Genomic DNA, 27,457 nt, shown 5'->3' with positions numbered 1-27,457 from the left:
AAGGAGCTGGATTGGAAGGGGAGCAGCTGGGACTTGAACTGTCACCATGTGGTATGCTGGCGCTGGAGGCAGCCCCTCAATCCTCTAAGCCACGACAACTGCCAACAAATCTAATTTTTTTATGAAACATAATAAACATCTTTAAAGATATGGAACTATTTCCAATGTAACTAGCAATTAACTCAAATTTAAACAACAAATTGTTTTATTTGCAAGACAGGTCAAGATTAAGAGCAATAATAATATCTAGTGTTGGTGAATATAAGGGAATATTACCAAGGTCATGTACTTTTGTGAAAAGTATATTGATTTTCAGCAAGCTATTTGCAGTATTTCTCAAAAATACATACTTTGATCTAGTAGCTCTATGTCTATGAAGTCAACCTATAATAATAATACAAAAGCACATGAACCATATATATAATTGCCTGTTTGTCATAGCAAAAAAATTACAAAATTTATCAAGATATTGATTAAATATATTATCATGAATTTTTATAAGGATGTATCCATTTTGTAATTTTAGCAAGGGGGAAAGGAAGGAGGGGGAAATTGTTCAAAATTATTAAAAATAAAATTAGGGGCAGGCCCTTGGCCTGGTGGTTAAGCCACCAGCTGGGATGCTCACATCCCATGTGGGAGTAGCTTGGTGTTTCCTGTTAATGTGCATACTGGCAGACAGCAGGTGATAGCTCAAGTAAATGTGTTCTCACCGCCCATCTGGGAGACTTTGAGAGACTTGAGCTGAGTTCCTGGCTCCTGGCTAGGGCCTAGCCTATCCCTGGTTGTTGTGGGTATTGGGAGATTGAATCAACAAATGGAAGATTCTCTCTCTCTCTCTGTTTCTCTCCCTCCCTCCCTCCCTCCCTCCCCTCTCCCCTCCCTATCTCTGTCATCTTTCCTGACTCTCCAATAAAGTAAAAATGCATTTAAAATAATTAAGCAAATTAATTAAAATTAAATTAACTTTGCCATGAATTACAAAACTTGTGAAATGAAAGGTTAAATATTGCTCATTCCCATTCCCAGCCTGACTCTCAAAGTTTGCCACTGTTAACAATTTAGTGTGTATCCATTCAGAAATGATTCTGCACATAGTTTTTTAAAGGTTTATTTATTTATTTGAGAGGTAGAGTTACAGACAGAGAGAAAGGTCTTCCATCATCTGGTTCACTTCCCAAATGGCCACAACAGCCTGAGGTTGTGGACCCAAAGCCAAGAGCCAGGAGCTTCTTCCAGGTCTCCCATGCAGGTGTCGGGGCCCAAGCACTTGGGCCATCTTCTACTGCTTTCTCGGGCCATAGCAGAGAGCTGGATCAGGAGAGGAGTAGCCGAGATACAAACTGGTGCCCATGTGGGATGCTGGCACCGCTGGCAGAGGCTTAGCCCACTATACCACAGTGCTGGCCTCTCTGTACCTATTTTTAAATCCATGGCCAGCAATTCCCTCACAAAATCAAGATAGAAGTACAGCTAAATATTAGCTTTTAAATCTCATAATCACATAGAAAAGTGAACAGTCACCAAACAGTTCCACGGCCTGAGTCAACAGCATCCAAATTACAAAACCCACACCAGAGCTATATTGCCTATGGAGAATAGTTTGGTTTCTCAGCTTCTTCTGTGATGTGTTCAATGTCACTGACAACACAGGACATACAGCTTCTCTGAGCCCTAAGATTTTTCTTCCAGGGGCCAGTGCTGTGGCATAGCAGGTAAAGCCACCACCTGCAGTGCCATCCCATATAGGCGCCGGTTCAAGTCCCAACTGCTCCACTTCCAATCCAGTTCTCTGCTATGGCCTGGGGAAGCAGTAGAAGATGGCCCAAGTGCTTGGGTCTCTGCACCCAGGTGAGAGACCTAGAAGAAGCTCCTGGCTCCTGCCATTGTGGCATTTAGGGAGTGAACCAGTGGATGGAATCTCTCTCTATGCCTCTGCCTCTCTGTAGCTCTGCCTTTCAAATAAATAAATAAATCTTTTTAAAAAGATTTTTATTTCAAACTTCCTAATTTCCCCTCAAATATTACAAATTATATATTGCTTCTTTATTTTCATCCAATAATGTATTATTTCCATCACCTCTACTTACAACAGCTCTTTTTTATTCTTTGCAGCCCTACCCTTCCTCACCCCCTGTCAAATCCAAATGTTTTGTTTAAGTTGCTTTAATTCACCAAATATTTAACAATGACTGGAAGGATCACCACAAAGAACATTTGAACTCCTGGCTGACTATAATACACATTCAAACTCATCAGTAGCTGGAGTGGATTCAGCTGATGGTCTTCTGTGAGTTGATCTGCACTCTTCCCTTTTCCTACTCTTTGCTCACTGCCTCCTCCTACCCTTTCTCTCTCTTCCTCTTCCCTTTTCTCCCTCACTTCTATCATCACACCATAGTTCCCCTTTCCTTAATGTTTCTGCTGAAATGTGTATGAAAATAGGACTAAAGGATTGCTCTGGAACCCAGAACACAATGTATTGTCATGGCTTCTAGAATGCTTGTTGTACCCACTACAGCAAGAAAGGGCTATGGATATAGATATTCCTCATCATGCTCCTGGCTTTGGCCTGGCCAAGGCCAGGAAGGGAACATAGTTTTTGGACTGAGAAAAAGATTTCCAGTTGCAAAGTATAGACCTGTGTACGTTGCCTCCTGCACACCATAGCCTCTTTGCTTTGATGAGTCTCTTCTATTACATTATTTGAGACATCCTGGTGCTTTCTGTCATATCATCACATTGTCTCTGTACATTTCACTTCTTCAGTCATCAGATCTAGTGGTTGCCTCACCCCTCTCTGCACCTGTGCCTGTAACAATGTGATAGCAGTCTGCACACTCAGTACCAACTCTTCAATTTGACAGATACTTTAAAAATCTGTTTTAATCAGTCTTACTAATGAGGTATATTTTATTGCCTTTCAATAACACAAGGAGTGAGATAGAATAATATCATGACAAATGTACCTGAGATCATAAAAGTATTTTTTTTTAAAGTTACTTGCTTGTTTAAACATAAAAGTGGGAATAAGAGAGGGAAGAGATGTATAATTTGGGGCATGCTCGGGCTGACTTGCCCCAATTGGTAGAGTTGGAAACATACCAGGGGATTCCAATTCAATCCCATCAAGGTGGCATGTGCCAATGCCATCTCACTACTCCAAGTGATCAATTTCAGTTCACAATTGATCATAATGAAAGGACTAAGAGTCAAAGGGAGCACATAAACAAGTCTAGTATCTGCTAACACTAACCGATAGAATAAATAAAGGGGAGAGTGATCCAACATGGGAAGTGAGATACTCAGCAGACTCATAGAATGCCAGATGTCCTAAATAGCACTCTGGCCTCAGAATCAGCCCTAAAGGCACTCGGATCTGGCTGAAAAGCCCATGAGAGTATTTCAGGCATGGAAAGCCAAGACACTCTGGCAAAAAGATCTCTGTGAGTGAGATCCCAGTGGAAAGAACAGGTCTTCAAAGAGGGAGGTGCCTTTCTCTGAAGGGAGGAGAGAACCTCCACTTTGACTATGACCTTTTCTAAACAAGATAAGAGTCGGAGAACTCAAGGGGCTTCCATAGCCTTGGAAACTCATGACTGGTGCATAGGGAGATTATTGATGCCATAAACAGGAATGTCAATTTGTAAAGTCAACAACAGGAGTCACTGTGCACTTACTCCTCATGTAGGATCTCTGTCCTTAATGTGCTGTACACTGAGGCTTAATGCTATAACGAGTACTCAAACAGTATATTTCACTTTGTGTTTCTATGGGGGTGCAAACGTTTGAAATCTTTACTTAATGTACACTAAACTGATCTTCTGTAAAAAAAAAAAAAAAAAAAAGAAATTATCAATTCCCAACTTGACTCTCACTGGGATTAAACATGACAATAGGTCTGATCTGATTTCATCATCATTTAAAAAAAAATCATCTATTATTTTTCACTTTATGTTTCTGTGTGGGAACAAACTGTTGAAATACTTACTTAAGGTATACTAAGCTGATCTTCTGTATATTAAGATAATCGAAAATGAATCTTGATGTGAATGGAAGGGGAGAGGGAGTGGGAAAGGGGAGGGTTGTGGGTGGGAGGGACGGTATGGGGGGGAAAGCCATTGTAACCCATGAGTCGTACTTTGGAAATTTATATTCATTAAATAAAAGATAAAAAAAAATAAAAAAATAAAAAAATAAAAAAAAAAGTTACTTGCTTGTTTGTGAATTTTAAAAGTCTGGTCAAGTATTGAGACACTATGCTTATGAGTTTGCAAAAGAAACATAGGAGATGGTATAAAGAGATGTGTTGTTTTAACTCTTTAAAATATGAAATTTAGGGAGTGTATTGGGGTGCAGCAGGTTAAGTCATCACTTCAGACATCCACATCTGTCGCTCCCCCTCTTCGTGGAGGAACGACACTAAACCCTGCGCTGTTCTTTTGTCTGCTCGGCCCTTCCCAGGTTTGCTGCTGGTCCTTCCCGGGTTGGCTGCCGACCCTTCCACCTCCGTGGAAGGGCAGTTCCCCCTGCCACTTTCCCCACTTCCACGGGGGAGCGGCACACCGCCGGCCGGCTCTCTCGGGGGCTGCTCAGATGTTATCCGGATGTTCCCCTTAGATGTTCCTGGTGCATGTTGTCTCTCTCCTCCTTTATAGTCCTCTTCCACCAATCCCAACTCTGCTACCCACACGCCGAGTACGCTGCTCTCCTCCAATCAGGAGCAGGATCAGCTCCTGCAGCTCATCAAATTGGCAAGAGGCAGCTGTGTAGAAGTTGTTTGCTCCTCTCCCAGCGCCATATTGTGGGAGAGCAGATGCATAGAATAAGTCTTAATTCGAGTAACTTAGTCTAGTCTGAGTTGCTCCCCACAACATCCAGTATCAGAGTGCCTAAGATTGAATCCCACCTCTGCTTCTGATCCAACTGCCTGCTAGTGAGCCTGGGAGGCAGCAGATGATGGCATATGTAATTGGCCCCCTGAATTCCTGGTTCCTGGCTACAGCGTGGTCCAGCCCCAGATCCTACAGGCACTTGGGCGGTGAACTAGTAAATGGAGAATCTCTCCCTCTTTGTGTCTCTCCGTATCTCTATCTCTGTGTCACTCTGCCTTTCAAGTAAATAAACAAAATTTTAAAAATAAAATAAAAAATTTACTAAGAGAAACACCATAATGGTAATTGATTTTTTAACCTGTTTAAGTGAGTTTTTTAGTTAATTTTATTTAAGGTATACAAATTTCATGTATTTCCTATATATAGATTCAGAAACATATTGACACTTTCCACCCCACCTCCCTCCTGCCCATGCTCCTACTCTTCTCCATTCTTATTTTTTATCAAGATCTATTTTTTAAAATATTTTATTTATTTTTATTTGAAAGGCAGAGTTGCAGAGAGAGAGAGAGAGAAAGTCTTCCATCCACTCGTTCACTCCCCAAATGGCTGGAGCTGGGTCAATCCAAAGCCAGGAACCAAGAGCTTCTTCCAGGTCTCCCATGTGGGTACAGGGGCCCAAGGACTTGGGCCATCTTCTATTGCTTCCCTGGGCCATAGCCAAGAGCTGGATGAGAAGTGGAGCATCCAGGACTCTAACTGGCACCCATATGAGATACTGGCTCAGCAGGTGGCTGCTTAACCTACTACACTACAGCACTAGCCCACAAAGATCTATTTTCAGTTAACTTTATACTCATAAGATTAACCTTAAACTAACTAAAGAGATCAACAAATAGTATGAGAAAAAAAAACTGTTCCTCAGCAGTAGAGATAAGGGCTGTGAACAATCATTGAATCTCAAAATGTCAATTTCACTCCTATACATTACCTTTTAGGTACCCTTCAGTTACCACAGATTATGGAAAACATATTTGTCTTTTGGAGACTGGTTTATTTCACTAAGTATAATGGTTTGCATTACATCCATTTTGTTGCAAAAGACAGGATTTCATTTGTTTTTATCGCTGAGTAGCATTCCATAGTGTATATATACCATAATTTCTTAATCCGGTCTTCAGTTGATGGACAAACCTAATTGTTTCTTTTCCTTTTTGCTTATTTTCAATCACCCTTTCCTTACCAGAAGTAGTTTTTCTAATAGCATCCTCATCTCCTATCCAAATCCCAAGTCCCAGTTATCATGGCATCCATTATACATACTCAGATCTTCCCTTCTGCCATTCTCTTACCATGCATCTGTCCAATAAACTCAGTGACTTCTTATTATCCCCAAGAAGGGACTCACAGCCCTTGCTATCATCTCTGTTCAGAATCCCTTCTCCATTCCTCTACATGACTGGTATCTTCTGCTAATTGATTTACCTCCGCTCCAGAGCCACCACCCTGTAGGAAGCACCTGTCTCCCTAGGCAAGCACGAGCATTCTTTTCTTTACTCCTCTTGTCCTTAGATGTATCTCCACCATAGCTCCTTAACCTATTAGTAAACTTCCATGCACACTATTGCAAAAACTCTTAGTTTCCTATGTCTAGCTCCTTGCTATATTGTACTTTTACATCACCAGCAATATCATTTGATCTCTGTGACTTCGGTATCTAGAATGGCACTCTGCATTTAGAAGATGCTCATCTCAGTGAGAATTCTTGCTTTGAGGCCACTAACTCCAACTATAGTTGAGTTATCCAGGAAATAAATATTAATAAAAATATTAGATAAGTGATAGAATTTAGGAGAAGAGAGGATAGAAAAGAAGCCTACGTCAGGATGAGGCGTCATTTCCTACCTCATTCCGCTGGACAGAGTCCTGTCACTGTCAGTGGTGGCACGTGCTGCACGCACCTGTGTTGTTTGGGAGTCCCCGTGGGAATGTGGAGTCGCTGCATTCGACGTTAGCTTGCAGCGCAGAGAGGAGGTCCGGCCCCCGTTTCACCCTTGTCTTCACCCCGCCTGCCACGGTGGAGGCCCCTGACTGCTTCAGAACAACCCAAAAACTCCACAGCCCCTCAGCTATCGTCTGTGTGTCACCCCACAACTCTCATGTCGAATCCTCACCCGCGCCTCCTTCAGGGTGATGGAAATAGGAGGTGGGGCTCCTGGAAGCTGCTTAGGTGACGCAGGCTTATGCCCAGAGGAAGGAGACCCCCGGCCGGCCGGCTCAACCCCGACACAGCAAGCTACCCTATCTGCCAGGGCCTCCAAGCCACCTCGTCCGCTTCTCCCACACGGGGCTCCAGCTCCTCCGGGAGTCCACTGGGGTGACAGCACGGCACCCAATTTACACGTAGCCAGTGACGTGGTTTTAAGTGTGCAGAGCGGATATTTAGGCAAATAAAAGGAAAAAGTGCCCTGTGGGGAGACGGCCCCTAGCCGGTAGCCCTTCTCTCCTCCAGACCACGAAGCTGCTGCACCCGACTCACGATGCAGAGGCAGCCGTGGCACAGCCGTCATGGACGCCCCACTTTATAAAGGAGTCACTGGCCCAGGGCAGTTCTGAGAGCCAACTGGGCAAATGCTGCAAGTTTCATCTGGTTGTTCTATTAGTTTTGGAGAAATATTGTTAAAATACCCCATGTGTATTACAGATTTATCTACCTTCCCTTTTATTTGTGTAAATATTTGCATCACATACTTTAAACCTCCATTATTAGGTGCCTATAAATTTGGTATTGTCATGTCTTCCTGGAAGACTCTTATTATTATGAAACATCTTTTTTATCTCTTGTAACGCTTGTTGGTTTTAAGTTAAATTTGATACTATTATAGCTTCACTTGCTTTTCTTTGGTTAGTGATTGCAAGGTGTATCTTGTTTTATCTTTTCACTTTCAGGTTCTCTGTTTTGTTATATTTAAGGGATGTATCTTGCAAGCATCATAGAACTGGACTCTGTAATTTTATTAAATCTGGTAATTTATCTTTAATTGATAAACATAAAAAAGAGGCCTAGAAAATGAGCAGGAACTAGTAGATTTGGAGCAGCAAAAGCTCAGGAATTGTCTAGTTAACCTTGCTATCTCTGTGCCTCCACCCATGCAGGCATCACTACTGTGGACATTTGGTGCCACCACCACTGAACTCTCAATTCTCTAAAATTAGTTTCAGTTTTTTGTTTTACTGCTTCAGCATTCCAAATTCTGGATAGGAAAATAACTCAGATCAACCTAGTTTACAAACCTCTACTTTGACTTACAAGCAAGGGTGATGGAAGGATAAAAGAGAAATAAGATGTCACATCTCACAAGTCTGAACAACAGTTCACCAAAATAGGAAAAGAAATTATATATTATGCTACTAAATAAACTGGGGGGGGGGGGCAAGCATTGGGCATAGTGGTTAAGTCACCACTTGGGACCAGTGCCTGGTTTGAATCCCAGTTCCTCCATTTCTGGTCCAGTTTCCTGCTGATACACATCCTGGGAGGCAGTACCTAACGGCTCAAGTACTTGGGTCCCTACTACCAAGAGGAAAATCAGGGTAGCATTCTGGGCTCCTGGCTTTGTCCTGACAACAGCCCTGGCTGCTGCAGTCATTTGGAAAGGGACCCAGAACAGGCATGATCTCTCTGCCTTTCAAATACAATGAAAAATAATCTATAATGTCCATGAGTTACTTACATATTATCATATTGTTGCCATGAGCTATAATAAAAACAGGATACACATAAAATCAATTTAAAGATTTTATATCCAACTTTGAATAAAAATTGCTTTTATTTTCTTTGTCTACTTCAGAGACACATCAGAAAAAAATAAAATTTTATTAAACAAATTTTTCTAGATGGCTTTAAAGTAGTCAGTATTAAACATATTTTTCAAGAATAAGAAATCAAATATAAATCTAATTAATATGAGATAAAACTATTAATCCAATTACTCTGTAGATCAAGATATCATACTATGTTGCCCACAAGAGAAATGACAGTCTTTTATATTAGTAAATATTGTCTACTTCTATCTCTGTTAATCTTTTATATAAATGTCTAAAATATATAAAAAATTATAAGGTACTTAACAAAGAAGAAATGTAACCAAGAAAAAGTCATCAAAAGAAGCATACTCAAAATCAACAACACTAGGCCGGCCCTGTGGCTCATTAGGTTAATCCTCCACCTGCAGCACTGGGTTCTAGTCCCACTTGGGGCGTCAAGTTCTGTCCTGGTTGTTCCTCTTCCAGTCCAGCTCTCTGCTGTGGCCCAGGAGGGCAGTGGAGGATGGCCCAAGTGCTTGGGCCCTGCACCTGCATGGGAGACCAGGAAGAGGCACCTGGCTCCTGGCTCCTGGCTTCGGATCGGCATAGCTCCAGCTGTTGTGGCCATTTGGAGAGTGAACCAGTGGAAGGAAGACCTTTCTCTCCCTCTCTCTCTCTCTCTCTCTCTCTCTCACTGCCTCTAACTCTACCTGTCAAATAAATAAATAAAATCTTTAAAAAAAAAAAAAACTAAAATAACATCTCTCAAAGTTACTGTTATATAAAAACCTATTGTTGTTATACTAATGTCAAATAAATGTTTCAAGATAATGAATTCTACTAGATATAAAGAGTGATATTTCTTTTTTCTAAGATTTATTTCTTGGCTGGCACTGCAGCTCACTAGGCTAATTCTCCAACTGCGGCACCAGCATCCCGGGGTTCTAGTCCCAGTTGGGGCTCTGGATTCTGTCCCGGTTGCTCCTCTTCCAGTCCAGCTCTCTGCTGTGGCCTGGGAAGGCAGTGTAGGATGGCCCAAGTCCTTGGGCCCTGCACCCACATGGGAGACCACGAGGAAGCACCTGGCTCCTGGCTTTGGATCTGCGCAGCATGCCGGCCATTGTGGCCATTTGGGGGGTGAACCAATGGAAGGAAGACCTTTCTCTCTGTCTCTGTCTCTCACTGTCTAACTCTGCCTGTCAAAAAAAAAAAAAGATTTATTTCTGGGGAGTGAACCAGTGGATGGAAGACTGTCTGCCGCTGCCTCTCTGTAATTCTGCCTTCAAGTAAATAAATAAATCTTTTATGTTGATAAGTAAAACAAATCATCAATAATTTCAATGTATTAAAATTGTAGAAGATAGGTTCTCTGGCTGAATATATTTTTTACAAAACTGGAAAACCAGAAATTGTCTGGAACTTAAGCATCACATTTCAAAGAACTACTTGTTGAAGTAGAAATTGTATGGAAATTAGAAAATATTTGAACTGAATGAAAATATAATTCAATACAATGAAATTTAGGGAATGTAGCTAATGTAAACTAATCTTGCTACCACCTGTCAGTGGTATGGTAGTCTGTTCCTGTTGGTTCTTACAGGCAGAACCTGCTTTGTAACTGTCATGGCCAAGTACGCAATGCAAATGCAATCTATACAGGGCAGGAAAGCCTGATACCCAACCCATGACAGGACAGCCCCCAAAAATGCACTCACTGCCTCAACTGACAGTAGGTGAGAGGCCCAATCTGAGTTGCCCATTGAAAACTGTGGTATAGCCAGCTCACAGTAAAAATGACAAAGACTTTGCCCCACCCAAAAATACTATAGTACATACAATTGATCCTCCCAAAATGCCATTTTGACCTCCTCGAAAATGGTACTGCATCAGAGACTCAGTGCTGGTGCAAGTTGCTGACAGACTGAAAATTTGATGATAGTAGTAGTATGATTAGTTTTACTAAGTGAACTCCATGCTACAGGCCTCATATAGAACCTCCATCCCTGTCACCATGGTCGCTTTGCTCAAGTGCCTTTTGTTCTAGCATTGGCTTGCAAAAATATGTTGATATCATTCAGCTAATTTGCCTGTTGTACTTCATTTCTTAGTTCTTCTCCTGCCATGGAGGCTGTCTGGTGCAGGTTAGTATGTAATACGAAGCTCTTTTGATATTGTGCTGTTTCCAAATAGCTACCCAAGACTCCACATTATACTTTTTTTTTCCTGATCATGTGGTCCTTTTCCTTAAAAGCCACTGACTATACAGTTCAGCCATTCATCACTGTTCATAGGTCTGTATATGTATTCTTCTAACCAAGTAGAGAACCAGATAGGTCACTCAAAACTCTGCCTACAGGAGATTTTTCTTTCACCACTGTCTTTCCAAGCTGCTAAATAAGACTATATTGAAACAGCTCTCCATCTGGGGCAGACCCAACATTCAAGTTCATCTATTCATAAAGTAAGTTTGGACTTTAATTTCCTCAATCACCCTGTGTGAAAGGTATCCCATATAACTAAAGCTGTGAGCTGAGAAGTTTCTGGTGCAGTAATGGTGGATTTCACAATTGAGTGTTGCTAGGCCCACACAATTGTACATCTCTGTGAGCCTGACACACCCCAACTCCTGATGGGTTCCAGGCGCATGGTTACAGACACATGTTTGTGTATACTTTCCCTACCATTGCCAAGAGGCATTCCAAGAGTTGTTTTTAAAAACCCATTTAATTCCTTTATTGACTTTGATGCTTTTTAGTCATCTATGTGCATATGGATATGAATTTTTTTCAGCTGTATTTGGAATTTTTAGGATTTGTTGAATGATGTTGAATGATAATGATCTTTCATGATTTCTAGAAAGTTCTCAGCCATAATACTCATACTTTCTCTATTTGTTTTCATCATATCGGACTTTCAACTAAATGCATATAAATGCTTACAAACATATTCGTACTATTCTGTTTATTCCACTGTTTTTTTTTTTAAGATTTATGTATTTATTTGAAGGGCAGAATTACAGAGAAAGAGAGGGGAGACAGAGATCTTTTCATCCACTGCTTCACTCCCCAAATGGCCGTAATAGCCAGGGCTGGGCCAGGCTGAAGCCAGGGTCCAGAAGCTTCTTCCAGTCTCACACATGGGTACAGGCGCCCAAGCTCTTGGGCCATCTTCTGCTACTTTCCTAGGCTCATGAGCACGGAGCTCGACAGGAAATGGAACCGCTGCTACTCAAACTGGCGCCCAAATGAGATGTCAGCGCTGCAGGCTGAAGCTTTAACCCACTGAGCTGCAGCACCAGCCCATCCACTGTATTTTAAACTACCTTCGATATCATCCAGATCTCTGTTTCTCTGACCTGCTTTGTAGATAATCTATTCAGATTTATCTTTTTTTCTGATTTACTAATACTTTTCTTCAGATGTGTAAAACCCGTAGAACCCATCCACTGGATTTTTTATTTTAATAATTATGGTTTTTGTTTCTAGGAGTTCTGTTTTTGTTTTGTGCTTTTTCAGATTTCTCAGGTTTTATTTTATTTATTGAAATATTTCAATATATATTTATATTCTGCATCCTGTGATTCCAAAATTAGAAGTTTAAAGGTCTGTTTTTTTCTCACATAGGACAGTTTAATCCCTTGTGTTTGGTAATTATTTAATTATTAACTATTGTGATACCTTGGAACATTATCCGTAAAAATGTGCATTTTACTGGTTTGAGAGTAGGTTATTCCAGAAAACATTTGTGTTTCTCCTATTTAGAAATCTAAGAATATTTTAACTTGAATTCTCAATTAGACTTTTTGGCCATCCAGGCAACATAAATTAAGGTCACTGACACTGTCAGTGGTTGCAAATACCAATGGATATATTTTGAGGCATGGGAATTTGGTGCAGTAGTTAAACCAACACTTGGGATGCCCACATCCCATATCAGAGAGCTTAGGTTCCAATCCTGGCTCCACTTCTGATTCAGGCTTCCCACCAATGCACACCCTGGGAAGCAGCAAGTGATAGCTCAAGTGCTTGGATCCCTGCCAGCCATGTAAGACACCCAGTTTGAGTTCTGGGCTCCTAGTTTTGGATAGGCTCTGTCCCAGCTGTTATGAGCATTTAGGGATGCCCAAATGCCAGCCCAGCAGATGAAAAAAATCTCCCTCTCTCTGTGTCTTTCTGATTTTCAAATAAAACAAAAATAAACTAAAAAAAATTTTTAAAGCATATTTTTCCTTCTACTAAATACCATGGTTTGAAACTGGTAATTTTCCACAAAGTTTCTCAAGGAGAAAGGGAGGCAGATTTACTTCCAATAAATTCATGTGCTGCTTGTTCAGTGTGTGGTGACCCTGACTTTATATAAGGCATTAGACCCTCATGTTGGCAGGCTTCAGAATGCTTTTTTTAAGTTCCTTGAATTTTATAGTCTCACTAAAACCAATGTTCATGTTCCCACAGTATGGTTAATACCCTCAGGGAGGAAAAAAAAAAAAAAAAAACCTGTTTTGAGTGTCCTCTGCTCATTTATCTGGGTAGACAAATATACCACAATGTCTGGCCTACATATTCCTTACTTCCTGCCAATTAATGAATTCAAATAGAGTATTTTTCTATATTTTATCCACTGCTTTGTTCTGAGTAGTTTTTTAGACAGCTAATCTGCCCTTATTCCAAAACCTCTTTAATATTTTATCTTATTGAAAAATTAATCTATTTATTTGAAATACAGAGTGATGGGGAGAGAGAGAGAAAGGGAGAGGGAGAGAGAAAGAGAGAAAGAGAGAGAGAGAGAGAGAATGAAAATAAATCAATCTCCATCCACTAGCTCATTCCCTAAATGGCCATTAACAGCTAGGGCAGCTGGGTCAGGCTGAAGCCAGGAGCCCTAACTCCCTCCAGGCCTGCCACATTGAGTGGCAAGATTCAAGTACTTGAGCAATCATTTGCTACTTCCCAGGCTCATTAGCAGGAAACTGGATTAGAAGCAGACACCTGGGACTCAAACCAGCACTCCAATATGGGATGCAGGCCTCCAAAGCTGTGGCTTAACCTGCTTTGCCATAGCACCTGCTGCCTTAAAAATCTCCTTTGGCCTTTCCCCCACTTAACCTGTGAGTGTCCCATGGTCACAGCTGCTCAAAATCTATGTCTGTTATGAATTATTTGGTTGCAAGTAACAATAACAAGAAAGATTAGGCCGGCGCCGCAGCTCACTAGGCTAATCCTCCGCCTTGGGGTGCCGGCACACCGAGTTCTAGTCCCAGTCAGGGCGCCGGATTCTGTCCCGGTTGCCCTTCTTCCAGGCCAGCTCTCTGCTGTGGCCCAGGAGTGCAGTGGAGGATGGCCCAAGTCCTTGGGCCCTGCACCCCATGGGAGACCAGGATAAGCACCTGGCTCCTACCTTCGGATCAGCGCGGTGCGCTGACCGCGGCGGCCATTGGAGGGTGAACCAACGGCAAAGGAAGACCTTTTTCTCTGTCTCTCTCTCTCACTGTCCACTCTACCTGTCAAAAAAACAAAAAAAACAAACAAACAAAAAAAAACCACGAGAAAGATTAAACTGTTGCTACAAAAAGTTGTGTTTTGGTTTTTTTGTTTGTTTGTTTTTTGTTTTTTTTTTTTCATGAAACCACAGATTTAGAGTTCATCGTTTAGGCCAGTACAGCTATTTAATGGTGACAAAGACCCAGGCTCTGCTCAGGGAAACTTAGAGCTTAGACTTGATTCCATTGCTTGCCAAATGGTTGTAGATTAGATACTGCTCCTTAAAGAACAATCTCCTTTATAAGCAAACCAAAGGGGCAAAGACAAAAGTCTGGGCTACCAAGGTTGCCCTGTTTTATTAAGAAATAAACCTTCCGGGTGGTGTTATGGTATAGTGGGTAAAGCCACTACCTGCAATACCGGCATCCCATATGGGTACTGATTCAAGTCCTGGCTGCTCCACTTCTGAATCAGCTTCCTGGATCCAGCTAATGGCCTGGAAAAAGCAGCAGAAGATGATTCAAGTCCATGGGCTCCTGCCACTCACGTGGGAGACCTGGAAGAAGCTCCTGGCTCTTGGCATTGGCCTGGCCCAGATGCAGCTGTTGGAGCCCTTCAGGAAGTGAGCCAGTGAATGGAAGACTTGTTTCTCTCTCTCTCTCTCTCTCTCTCTCTGCCTTTCAAATAAATAAATGAATTTTTTAAAATAGAGAAACTTTCTCTTATTCCTCAATGGCAGAACTGAATCACATGATCACCTTGGAACAACCAATGGCAAAGGTGTGTAAGAATACCATTTCTGGGCTCTCTGCTCCGCCCCGTTCGACAGGCAGCCGCTTCTTCTCGTGCAGTGCAAGCGCGTCCCCGAGACACGATGGTGAAGGTCGGAGTGAACGGATTTGGCCGCATTGGGCGCCTGGTCACCAGGGCTGCTTTTAACTCTGGCAAAGTGGATGTTGTCGCCATCAATGATCCATTCATTGACCTCCACTACATGGTCTACATGTTCCAGTATGATTCCACCCACGGCAAGTTCCACGGCACGGTCAAGGCTGAGAACGGGAAGCTGGTCATCAACGGGAAGGCCATCACCATCTTCCAGGAGCGAGATCCCGCCAACATCAAGTGGGGTGATGCTGGTGCCCAGTACGTGGTGGAATCCACTGGCGTCTTCACCACCATGGAGAAGGCCGGGGCTCATTTGAAGGGCGGAGCCAAAAGGGTCATCATCTCTGCTCCCTCCGCCGATGCCCCCATGTTTGTGATGGGCGTGAACCACGAGAAGTATGACAACTCTCTCAAGATTGTCAGCAACGCATCCTGCACCACCAACTGCTTAGCCCCCCTGGCCAAGGTCATCCACGACCACTTCGGCATTGTGGAGGGGCTCATGACCACGGTGCACGCCATCACTGCCACCCAGAAGACCGTGGACGGGCCCTCTGGGAAGCTGTGGCGTGACGGCCGCGGGGCTGCCCAGAACATCATCCCTGCCTCCACTGGCGCTGCCAAGGCCGTGGGCAAGGTCATCCCCGAGCTGAACGGGAAACTCACTGGCATGGCCTTCCGTGTGCCCACCCCCAACGTGTCGGTCGTGGACCTGACCTGCCGCCTGGAGAAAGCTGCTAAGTATGACGACATCAAGAAGGTGGTGAAGCAGGCATCCGAGGGCCCCCTGAAGGGCATCCTGGGCTACACCGAGGACCAGGTCGTCTCCTGCGACTTCAACAGTGACACCCACTCCTCTACCTTCGATGCTGGGGCTGGCATTGCCCTCAATGACCACTTTGTGAAGCTCATTTCCTGGTATGACAACGAATTTGGCTACAGCAACAGGGTGGTGGACCTCATGGTCCACATGGCCTCCAAGGAGTAAGAGCCCTCAAACCACCGGCCCCAGCGAGAGCACCAGAGGAGGACGAGAGGCCCTCAGCCGCTGGGGAGTCCCTGCCCCCACTCAGTCCCCACCACGCTGAGAATCTGCCCCTCTTCACAGTTTCCATCCCAGACCCCCTGGAGGAGGGGAGGGGCTTAGGGAGCCCTACCTTGTCATGAAACCATCAATAAAGTCTTCTGCACCCAGAAAAAAAAAAAAAAAAAAAAGAATACCATTTCTGAATTTTTGACCTAGGATAGAGTGTAGCTCCACCTGATGCTGAGAATTCTACAATGCTGCATGACAAAATATGAATTCTGTGGACCGAAATTAGAGAATTAATGCTGGGGTGGGGAGTGGGCATTAGATTCCATCTGCCATAGCACCTAACACCCCCCAACATCTAACCCTTCCTAGCACCCTTTACTTGTCAACATAAATCCTCATATCCTTTAAGCATAAGCCTATGGTTACTTTCTGCTGAGGCCTTTAACATCGTCCTCCTTCCATGGCTCATGTTCTCTACCTGTGGCTCAACTGCTAACGCCAGTTAGCATGTACATTTCCTCTGAGAACTTTCACTCACTACAGTAGGCTGTTCTTTCCACAACCTAACCCAGATTGTTAACTCCTTGAGAGTAGGAATCATGTCTCATGTCACCTGGCCTAGTGCCCAGACCATGCTATTTGCTCAAGCAGTCAGTGTTAATTCATGGCTAGAGAATTAATGGACTAGCTCATTGCTTACCTGCTCTATTACTCCTTTTACTTAATAACATCACTTTGACATTTACCCTAAACCAGTTTTACACCCTCATCTTGTTTATCTGTTTTCAGGCCCTGTTAACTACTCTCACATAGAAACTCTATTCCTCCTTACCCCTTAACTGCTGTGATGAGTGGTGGCAGGTTACCATCTCTACCACTGGTTATGGGATTGGATGCTGTCCTACTTATCCTCCCATGTTTCCAACAGTCCTTTCTCTGCCTCTTTGCTGGTTCCTCTTTCTACTTATACTTCCTCAAGGTTTTTGGTGCTGCTGTCAACATGGCTGTCTGATTAGACAGTTTGTGAAATTTGAAGATGCAAAAAGTGTCCCTGACGTGGAAAGCCAAGATACTGTGGAAAAAAAAAAAAAAAAAAACTAAATGAAATATCTCTGTGAGTGAGATCTCAGCGGAAAGAACAGGCCATCAAAGAAGGAGGTACCTTTCTCTGAAGGGAGGACAGAACTTCCACTTTGACTATGACCTCGTTTAAATAAGATCGGAGTCGGCGAACTCAAAAGGCTTCCATAGTCACTGCACTTACTCCTCATGTTGGATCTCTGTCCTTAATGTGTTGTTCAATGTGAATTAATGCTATAACTAGTACTCAAACAGTATTTTATACTTTGTATTTTTGTGTGGGTGCAAACTGTTGAAATCATTACTGAATATATACTAAATTGATCTTCTGTATATGAAGATAATTGAAAATGAATCTTGATGTGAATGGAATGGGAGAGGGAGCGGGAGTTGGGAGGGTTGCGGGTGGGAGGGAAGTTATGGGGGGGAAAAAGCCATTGAAATCCATAAGCTGTACTTTGGAAATTTATATTTACTAAATAAAAGTTTTAAAAAAAAGATCTCTGTGAGTGAGATCACAGTGGAAAGAAGGGGCCATCAAAGAAGGAGGTACCTTTCTCTGAAGGGAGGAGAGAACTTCCACTTTGACTATGACCTTGTCTAAATAAGATCAGAGTTGGAGAACTCAAAAGGCTTCCATAGCCTTGGCAACTCATGACAAGAGCCTCGGGTGATTACTGACACCATAAACAAGAGTGTCAATTGTTAAGTCAACAACAGGAGTCACTGAGCACTTACTTCCCATGTAGGATCTCTGTCCTTAATGTGCTGTACTATGTGAATTAATGATATGACTAGTGCTCAAACAGTACTTTATACTTTGTGTTTCTGTGTGGGTTCAAACTGTTGAAATCTTGGTTTATACTAAATTGATCTTCTATATATAAAGATAATTGGAAATGAATCTTGATGTGAATGGAATGGGAGAGGGAGCAGGAGATGGGATGGTTGCAGGTAGGAGAGAGGTTATAGGGTGAGGGGGAGGGAGAAGCCACTGTAATCCAAAAGCTGTACTTCAGAAATTTATATTTATTAAATAAAAGTTTAAAAAAAATGTGTCCTGAAACCACTTGACCAACTAACAGACTTAGGATTTGTTCATCTTTACATGATTCTAGTTTTATTTTTGAAAGAAAGCAACTCCATCTGGATATTGGCCTGTGGAGATCTTCATGAAAGTGGCAGTTCACTTACAATGAGCAGATTTTTTTTTTAAGAATTTTTTATTTTATTTATTTGACAGGCAGAGTTACAGGCAGTGGGGGAGAAAGAGAGAGAGAGAGAAAGGTCTTCCTTCCGTTGTTCATTCCCCAAGTGGCCGCAACAGCAGGAGCTATGCCAATCCAAAGCCAAGAGCCAGGTGCTTCCTCCCGGTCTCCCATGTGGGTGCAGGAGCCCAAGCACTTGGGCCATCTTCTACCGCTTTCCCAGGTCACAGCAGAGAGCTGGACTGGAAGAGGAGCAACCGGGACTAGAACCAGGCGCCCACATGGGATGCTGGCGCTGCAGGTGAAGGATTAACCTAGTGCACCATGGCGCTGCCCTGGAAATTTCTTTTGAATTATATTCAGGTGAAATGCTTCCCACAAAGTAGGTGATCTGGACTGATTTCTTTTTGTTACTCTATATGACTGTTATATTAGCTTCTCTTTTCTTTTGAAGATTGTTTATTGTGAAAACAGATTTGATTTTTAACAATTAGATCCATCTGATGATACTTTATTTTGTCCCCACACAGCAGAGATATTTCAAAAATATTCTTACTTTAACGGTCTATTATCTAAACTAAGCCCTTATAAAAGTGAAGTCTCTGCATGCTAAAACAAATGTACATTTGGATGCACAATTGATTAACCAATTTTTAAATAATTAACTTTTTAGATTTTGCTTGTGCATTTGTTGCTCATTTGACCATATAATAATTAATTAGCCTTAATTATAATGGATTGCATTTTCGAATCCTGCATCTATATCCTAATAAAATGACAGCATTTTACATCACTTTTTATATTTTAATCAAACAGACAAATGTTCACAACCAAAGGAAGTAAATTTTCAAGGTGGGAGACTCTGCAAGTCAATGTTTTGATTAATGAAGTATTACAATTATTCTGAATGTATTTATTTGGTGATGCATTCAGCAAAATTAATCATGATAGATGAAATGTGTTTAAAGAACTGCTTGCAAAATGAATGGTATCTCCAAGATAATAGAGTTATAAATGATCAGAAGAAAAAATGAAGACTTTAAAAATGAGTCAAGTGAAAATAAGTGCCAGATTAAAAAACAATTTACTGTGTGTGTCTAGGGAGCCAAGGAGAACTTAACTGTAAAGAATTTGACTTATGAACTAAGTGAGCCTCTGACATACTGAGGAAGGCAGCATGGAGTTGGGCTTCTTACTTGCACTTGCGGATGTAGAAATGAGAGACAAAAGCGAGAACTACGTCCTGGGGTATATGTTAAGAGTCAACATAGGGGAGTATTAAGAGTCCACCAGTGCATTTATGCTAATCATCAACAATTACAGGGAGCCATGGTGTAGTTTGAGAAACAAGAGGAGAAGCAGTCACCTAACAACAATGGGGATGAGCATTATCAACTGAGGCCATCTCCTCCTCAGAAATGCCCATCTCACTTCTTGGTTTTGAAAGCAGAGTAGGTCCATTTAAAGTGACCATCACAGAACAGACATGTATCTACAAAATTCTTTGAAAAGAAGAATTTCTATTTCATGAATAATACCTTGTGTCCATAGAGGGAATTCTTCTAAGAATTTTTTTGTTATTAGAACATTTGTTTTTCTTGACACACAATAATTGTACATGACCTAAGATTTTTTTAAACATACAAATAGCTGTGGCTGGCACTGTGGCACAGTAGGTTAATTCACCTGCAGCACCGGCATCCCCTATACGCTGGTTCTAGTCTCAGCTGCCCCTTTTCCAATCCAGCTCTCTGCTATGGCCTGGGAAAGCAGTGGAGGATGACCCAAGTGCTTGGGCTCCTGCACTCATATGGAAGACTGGGAGGAAGCTCCTGGCTTCGGATCAGTGCAGCTCCGGCCATTGCACCCATCTGGGGAGTGAACCAATGGAAGGAAGACCTTTCTCTCTCTCTCTTACTGTCTGTAAATCTACCTCTCAAATAAATAAATAAGATCTTAAAAAAAAAAAAAAAACATACAAATAGCTAAGTTCTCACCCATAGGAGAGGTCAAGTAAATGTAAATAGTCTTCACCCATTATAAGCATGGGCTTTAGGGAAAACAAATTGTGGCTGAGTCACTCATCTCCTATTTGATCCTGGGCAAATGTGAAAAAAAATTCAGCCTCAGTTTTCTCATGTTTAAATGAGAATCAGCAACTATTTGTTATTTAATGTTCTCACTAGAATTTCAGATATAAGAGGAAGGCCTCTTGAACATGCTATTCACGAATATAACCAATATACTAAAAAAAAACCCAATTTGTACTTTTCTGTAGATTATTAGTAAATATTTATTCAATGAGAATGGAAAAATTAAGCACTTTTTGGACTTCCTGACACATAAGTATTTAATAAATAAAAAGCCAACAAAATTTATTTTGGAAGGACCTAGATCTAGTTCCAGATGATGAAACTTGACCTGGTTGACAAACATTGAACCCTAAAGCCAACAGTTGCACAATACATATCTTTCCATATGTTCAAATAACCTTTAGCAAATTGACGCTATAAATCAAATGTCAGAATTCTCAAAGGATTAAAACAGTTCAGAATATGTTCTTGGATAACAATGAACAAAACTAAAATTAATCATGGATCATTTTTTTCAAACTCCCAAAATTTACAAAGTAAGCAAAATACTTGAACCTAAATTGTAATTCCAAAAAGTAAAAATTGGGAACAGGCATTTAGCCTAGCAATTAACGTACCCACGTTTCATGTCAGGGTGCCTCTGATTCTGATTCCAGCTTTCTGCCCCTGAGGTGACAGTGAAGATTACTCAAGTAGTTGGGTTTCTTCCACCAATGTGGAGACTTGAATTGCATGCATTCAGCTTCTAGCAAGCCCTCTCAACCATTATAGGCACTGGGGAAGTGAACCAGCAGATTAAAGTGTCCCTCTCCTCTCTTTCTCTCTCTCACTCTCTCTCTCACTCTCTCTCTCTCTCAAGATTTATTTATTTATTTGAAATTCAGAGTTACACAGAGAGAGGAGAGGCGGGGGGGTGGGGGTCTTCCATCAGTTGGTTCACTCCCCAATGGCCACAATGGCCAGAGCTGTGCCAATCCAAACCCAGGAGCCAGGAGCTTCTCCCAGGTCTCCCATGTGCATACAGGGGCCCAAGGTCTTAGGCCATCTTCTACTGCTTTCCCAGGCCATAGTAGAGAGCTAGATTGGAAGAGGAGCAGTTAGGACATGAACCGGTACCCTTATGGGATGCCTGTGCTGCAGGCAGAGGATAAACCCTCTGTGCCACAGTGCCAGCCCCTAAAAGCATAATTTTGGAACATGGTCAGGAACTGCCACACTGCATCTGGCCCATTCTGTGGCATCCTAAAAGATAGGCAAAATGCATCTTTGCAAATTCCTCCTCTTTGATCATTCTTTCCCAAAGTCTCCTCTAGCCCTAGGTTTTCATTACCCAAAGCCAACTTTCCTGACTCTCTCTCTCTTTTTTTTTTTTTTTTTTTTTTTTTTTTTTTTTTTGACAGGTAGAGAGAGAGAGAGAAAGATCTTCCTTCCACTGGATCACCCCCCAAATGGCCGCCATGGCCGAGCTATGCCGATCTGAAGCCAGGAGCCAGGTGCTTCCTCCTGGTGTCCCATGAGGGTGCAGGAGCCCAAGCACTTGGGCCATCCTCCACTGCTTTCCCAGGCCACAGCAGAGAGCTGGAGTCGAAGAGGAGAAACCAGGACTAGAATCAGCACCCGTATGGGATGCTGGCACCGCAGGCAGAAGATTAGCCAAGTGAGCCATGGTGCCAGCCCCCTGATTCTGTCTTATGAGGACTCCAAAAGACGTCTTCCTGGAGTGTGCCAGCATGCTCGCCGCCATAAAGTCTCTCTGTCAAAACGTGATTACCAGCTGGCTCAGTAGGCTAATTGGCTCCAGCACGCTGGATTCTGTCCCGGTTGCTCCTCTTCCTGTCCAGCTCTCTGCTGTGGCCTGGGAAGGCAGTGTAGGATGGCCCAAGTCCTTGGGCCCTGCACCCGCATGGGAGACCAGGAGGAAGCACCTGGCTCCTGGCTTTGGATTGGCGCAGCATGCCAGCCGTAGCAGCCATTTGGGAGCTGAACCAACGGAAGGAAGACCTTTTTCTCTGTTTCTCTCTCTCTCACTGTCTAACTCTGCCTGTCAAAAAAAGAAATGTGTTTACCTCAGTACATTTGGACAATACTAGCAGGAAAAAAAAAGTTTTTGTGTAATCAATATTTTCTCCCCATCTTGAGAGTCATAATACATATTTGTTTATTAAAATGCCCATTGTTTCCTGCAGTACACATGTCTGTTTACCACCCCAGCATTTGCTTTTTTTAAGCAAATTTTTGAAAAGATTTATTTATTTATTTGAAAGTCAGAGTTACAGAGAGAGAGGAGAGGCAGAGACAGAGAGAGGTCTTCCATCGGATGGTTCACTCCCCAGTTGGCCGCAATGGTCAGAGCTGCGCCGACCCAAAGTCAGGAGCCAGGAGCTTCTTCTGGGTCTCCCACGCGGGTGCAGGGGTCCAAGGACTTGGGCCATCTTCTACTGCTACCCCAGGCCATAGCAGAGAGCTCAATCAGAAGTGGAGCAACCGGGTCTTGAACCAGCGCACATATGGGATGCCGGCGCTTCAGGCCAGGGCGTTAACCCACTGCACCAAAGCACCGGCCCGACCCCTGCATTTTTAAAATGAGTTTGTCCACAGCAGTCTTTTTTCATCTTGTGACATTTCTTCATATATTCAAATATTTATGGAGTGGTTAGTGTGTGCCAAACACTCTTCTTTGCTGCTGATAAAGCCATGAACTCCAGGAGTTTACACCCTCAGTGAGAGAGGCAGACAGGAAAGACTCAAATAATAAGCGATTTCAGGAGTGGTTAATGCCATGAAGCAAAATTAAGCAAGGTATGGAAGTCAAACAGTGACAGTTGTATAGGTGCTACAAGCATCCACAGAATATAACTTGGGAAATGCTGCCATGGGTATACGTGTATAAGCTAGCCAAGATGACAAAGTCCTATAAAACAGAAGGTTTGAAGAAATCCTTAACGCTCTCTTCATTTTAATCACCGGTTTGAATACATATAAAGTCACCAACTACCTGACTTTGAAGACCAGAGCTGTTGATGGAGTCCCTGGCCAAGTCAGAGGAAGAGTAGTGTCATGAATTATACTTTGTAATTGTTCCTTACTCTTGCACTCCTAAGGCAATTTTTTCTTCTTGTAAAATTGGAGAAATGTGCTGTTTACATGCTTTCTTGAGCTTAAATATCTGAGCTGTTATATTTAGAATGTTTCTCATTAGTAGACAACTGGCATAATTTTTCCATCCCACAGATCTCCAGGTTCCATGATGTTCATTGTATTTTGTGTTCTTTTATTCATTCACTAATTCACAATACCTATTAGACACCTACTGTGTGTGCAGCTGTATGTTTGGAGTTGAGTATGTGAAGGCAACTGTGACCCAGAAGAACCTCCTAACACACTGTAGTGGGAAAGCTAGGTACTTTCCCTTCATGTTCTCTAGTTTCTGTCTTAAGAAATCAGTAAAGGCTAGGGTAGGTGTTCAGTGCATTGTTTAAGTCACCACGTGGGATGCCCAGATCCCATATCAAAGTGCCTAGTTCAAGTCCCAGTTCCTCTTCTTCAATTCAGCTTCCTGTTCATGTGCACCCTGAGAAGCAGCAGATGACGGCTCATGTGTTTAGGCCCCTACCATACACTTGGAGACACAAATTGAGTTCCTGGCTCCTGGCTTCAGCCTGGTCCAGCCCTGACAGTTGCAAGCCTTTGCAGAGTGAACCAGCAGATTAAAGATGTCTATCTGTCTCTCTCCCTCTATTTCTGTCTTTCAAATAAAATGAAAACATATACTTTTTTAAAGATTTATTTATTTATTTATTTGAAAATCAGAGTTACACAGAGAGAGGAGAGGCAGAAAGAGAGAGAGATCTTCCATCCGCTGGTTCACTCCCCAATTGGCCACAATGGCTGGAATTGCACCCATCCAAAGCTAGGAGCCAGGAGCTTCTTCTGGGTCTCCCACATGGGTGCAGGGGCCCAAGGACTTGGGCATCTTCTACTGCTTTTTCAGGCCACAGAAGAGAGCTGGATCAGAAGTGGAGCAGCCGGGACTAGAACCAGTGCCCATATGGGATGCCAGTGCTTCAGGCCAGGGCGTTAACCCACTTCGCCACAGTGCCGGCCCCAACATATACATTTTTAAAAGACAGAGAAATTGGTAAAGACTTCACACAGAGATGTGACTAATGTGTTTCTGATTTGCCCAAGACACAGCAAGCATAATAATTAGGGTGGGCACCTGGGACATTCTTGAAGTCATTTTCCATGAAGGTCTTGCATGACTTTTAAATATTTAGGGTAATGATCAAAACGATAACCTTTTGCCAATCAATAGACATTTGGTATCATAGAACAGAACTTCTCTCCTTCTCCCTGGGAAAGTCTGCCCAGTAATGTCACTTCCACATGCTCATCAGACCTGAGAGAGGACACTCAGGTGGCTAATATGGAGAAGGCAGTGATTCTAATCCACTACCTGAAAACATATGACTCATCTGAAGCAGAAGTGGTAACAAACAGCTAGGCCAGGAACCTGAAACAATTATGGGCAGCAGAGAAAGTCATAATGATTATGCTGATGAGTCATCTGCCATCTGCTTCTCATCCAGAAAAGATAAGCCAAGGTGCAGATAACCAGGAGTAAAGCAATACTAAGAAAATGCAAAACAGGCTGTTCTACAATGATAGAAGTGTAGATAGAAGGCTTATGAGAAGCTACCATCATAAGGAGACCGGATTGATTCAGAACCTCACTGAGCAGGCTGAACAGGTTTTATGAAACCCAAAACCTGCAGTTAACTGATGTGGTAAAGAGAAGGAGGCCTATATATACTTTGGCCAACTAGAGAATTGGAAGCCAAGAAATTCAAGAAGTGAGATCTAATTTAGTGATGTGTTCTTCCCACTGTACTCACTAGCTTGTCTTAGAATACTAGAGGCACTAAAAGGCACTAGGAGAAAACTCCATTCCAGTGAGGGAAAAGAAGTGGGTAGTGTATTTGAGGTCTCTTGTTGATGCCTCCTTCCCCATCATCCCTCTGCAATGATCCACTTTGGCTTCCTTATTAGAACTGAAACTGTTCTATGTTCAGTGGAACTCCTTGTTCCATTGCTCTTAGTTTACATTGCTGGTGTAGCAATCATCATACTACACTATGGGGTACTGTTTATACATTTGTCTATCTAGCAGATGGTAAACTCCTTGAGAACAAAAGCAATAGTTTGCTTATTTCTATATCTCTAGCAACCAGCATAGTCCCTGGGCCAGATGAAACTTCAAAAATATTAATAAACTGAATTTAATTGAATTTCCCTTAATGTTTCATTTGTGGTCTATTATCCTGCATTAATATGAAATAGGACTTTGGTTACAACTCTTCCACAGAACTCTATGAAATTAGATTCCAGCTGTCCTGCTGAAAAACTTCAGTAAAGGAAGCAAGGATTGATATCCATCCATTCATGCTGTAAGTCTTTATTGAGCATCTGTCCTGGGGGGCTTGGGATGCATGAGTAAACAAACTAAGATCCTGTCCTCATGGACCTATCATTCAAGTGGGAGGCAAGAACAGGAAATAAATACGAAGTGATATTCTAGACCATGTTCAGAGATGATAGGTGCTATAGAAAAGGAACAACTAGAGAATGAAGGACCAGGAGGGACTGGATATAGGGCTTGGGGGGAGGCAGTTTGCAGCCCTGAAGAGAATCATCCAGGTAGACCTCATTGAGAAAGAGAGCTTTGACCAGACTTGAAGGAGGTAAGAATTAGCCACCTGCGCATTTGAGAAAATGTATCTGACTTTCTTCTCCCAACTCCATAGAGGACTTCCAGCCAGAGCTGCCTTGGAAATCAGAAGATGTGATAAGCTTGGCAAGCTGCCAGTGTATTTGCTTATGACCTACCCAATAAATTCAATGAAGTTTTAATGGTTTTATTATTGTCAAATTTGTAAGAGATTGAAAACTAGAACAGAGAAAGGTTGGGGCTGACACTGCGGTGTAGCAGGTAAAGCCACCGCCTGCAGTGCCGGCATTCCATATGGGTGCCAGTTCGAGTCCCAGCTGCTCCGCTTCCAATCCAGCTCTCTGCTATGGCCTGGGAAAACAGTGGAAGATGGCCCAAGTCCTTCAGCCCCTGCACCTGCGTAGGAGACTTGAAAGAAGCTCCTGGCTCCTGGCTTTGGATTGGCCCAGCTCCAGCTGTTGCAGCCAACTGGGGAGTGAACCAGTGATGGAAGACCTCCCTCTCTCTGTGTGTGCTCCTCCTTCTCTCTCTGTGTGTAACCCTGACTTTCAAATAAATAAATAAATCTTTTTTAATAATAAGAACAGAAAAAGGAGAAGAAGTGCAGCACTCAACAGTGGGATGAGGGTGGGGAGAACAGGGAGCACTAATCTGAGATTAAAGAAGTTTCTGGAATCTTATGGGTAGAATTTCTACATGTTCTTCCCTGTGATGAGTTTAAATTCTCTAAAACATATAGCTTTACAGAGTCTTTTTGCCACCTCTGAGCATGACTTTCATGATTCTTTCTTCATTCTATTTCTCTGTGGTAACCAATGGAAAGCAAATTTTATAATTTCTAGTCCAAGAGAAAAAGCCCCAACTTTCTTGGTTTAATCTTAGCTCTATTACATGATACCTCTCTTCCTTTTGGCTCTGTCAAAGAAAGTGAAACTCTGCAAATTAAGACATTGCTGGGGATAGCTGCATCCCCTATTGGAGTGCCAGGGTTCAAGTCCTGGCTCTGCTCCCCATTCTGGCTGCCTGCTAATATGCACCCTGGGAGGCAACAGGTGATGGCTCAAGCACTTGGGTTCTGCCCACCTCTGTAGGTGACTCAGATTCTGTTATGTGCTCTTGGCTTTGGCCTGGTACAGCCCAGGCTGTTTGCAAACATTTGGGTAGTAAACCACTGGATGAAAAATCTTTATCTCAGCCGGCGCCACAACTCACTAGGCTAATCCTCCACCTGCAGCGCCGGTACACCGGGTTCTAGTCCCAGTTGGAGCGCTGGTTCTGTCCCGGTTGCTCCTCTTCCTGTCC

General features: G+C 42.7%; 1 protein-coding gene and 1 long non-coding RNA gene across 2 annotated transcripts in view; both read left to right on the top strand.

The window, feature by feature from the left end:
- Nucleotides 1-3,949, top strand: part of LOC103350737 (uncharacterized) — a 131,918-nt gene extending 127,969 nt beyond the window's left edge. The window contains exon 8 of the long non-coding RNA XR_016212353.1: nt 2,116-3,949. This is a non-coding gene — a long non-coding RNA (uncharacterized LOC103350737). The remainder of the gene's footprint in view (nt 1-2,115) is intronic.
- Nucleotides 3,950-14,931: 10,982 nt separating this feature from the next.
- On the top strand, nt 14,932-16,129 carry LOC149125085 (glyceraldehyde-3-phosphate dehydrogenase). The gene has a single exon (XM_089302991.1). The coding sequence runs from the start codon at nt 14,997-14,999 to the stop codon at nt 15,996-15,998; it is 1,002 nt and encodes a 333-aa protein (XP_089159117.1). The 5' UTR covers nt 14,932-14,996; the 3' UTR covers nt 15,999-16,129.
- The last annotated feature ends 11,328 nt before the right edge of the window (nt 16,130-27,457 follow it).

Source organism: Oryctolagus cuniculus, chromosome 8 (genome assembly GCF_051225735.1).
Source record: "Oryctolagus cuniculus isolate XC-2025 breed Fujian yellow rabbit chromosome 8, ASM5122573v1, whole genome shotgun sequence".
Taxonomy (NCBI): domain Eukaryota; kingdom Metazoa; phylum Chordata; class Mammalia; order Lagomorpha; family Leporidae; genus Oryctolagus; species Oryctolagus cuniculus.
The sequence above is the reverse complement of the archived record's forward strand: the minus strand, read 5'-3'. Positions and strand labels throughout refer to the sequence as shown.

Coding starts and splice junctions, on each gene's coding strand:
- LOC149125085 (XM_089302991.1), top strand. CDS start 14,997: ATGGTGAAGGTCGGAGTGAACGGATTTGGCCGCATTGGGCGCCTGGTC.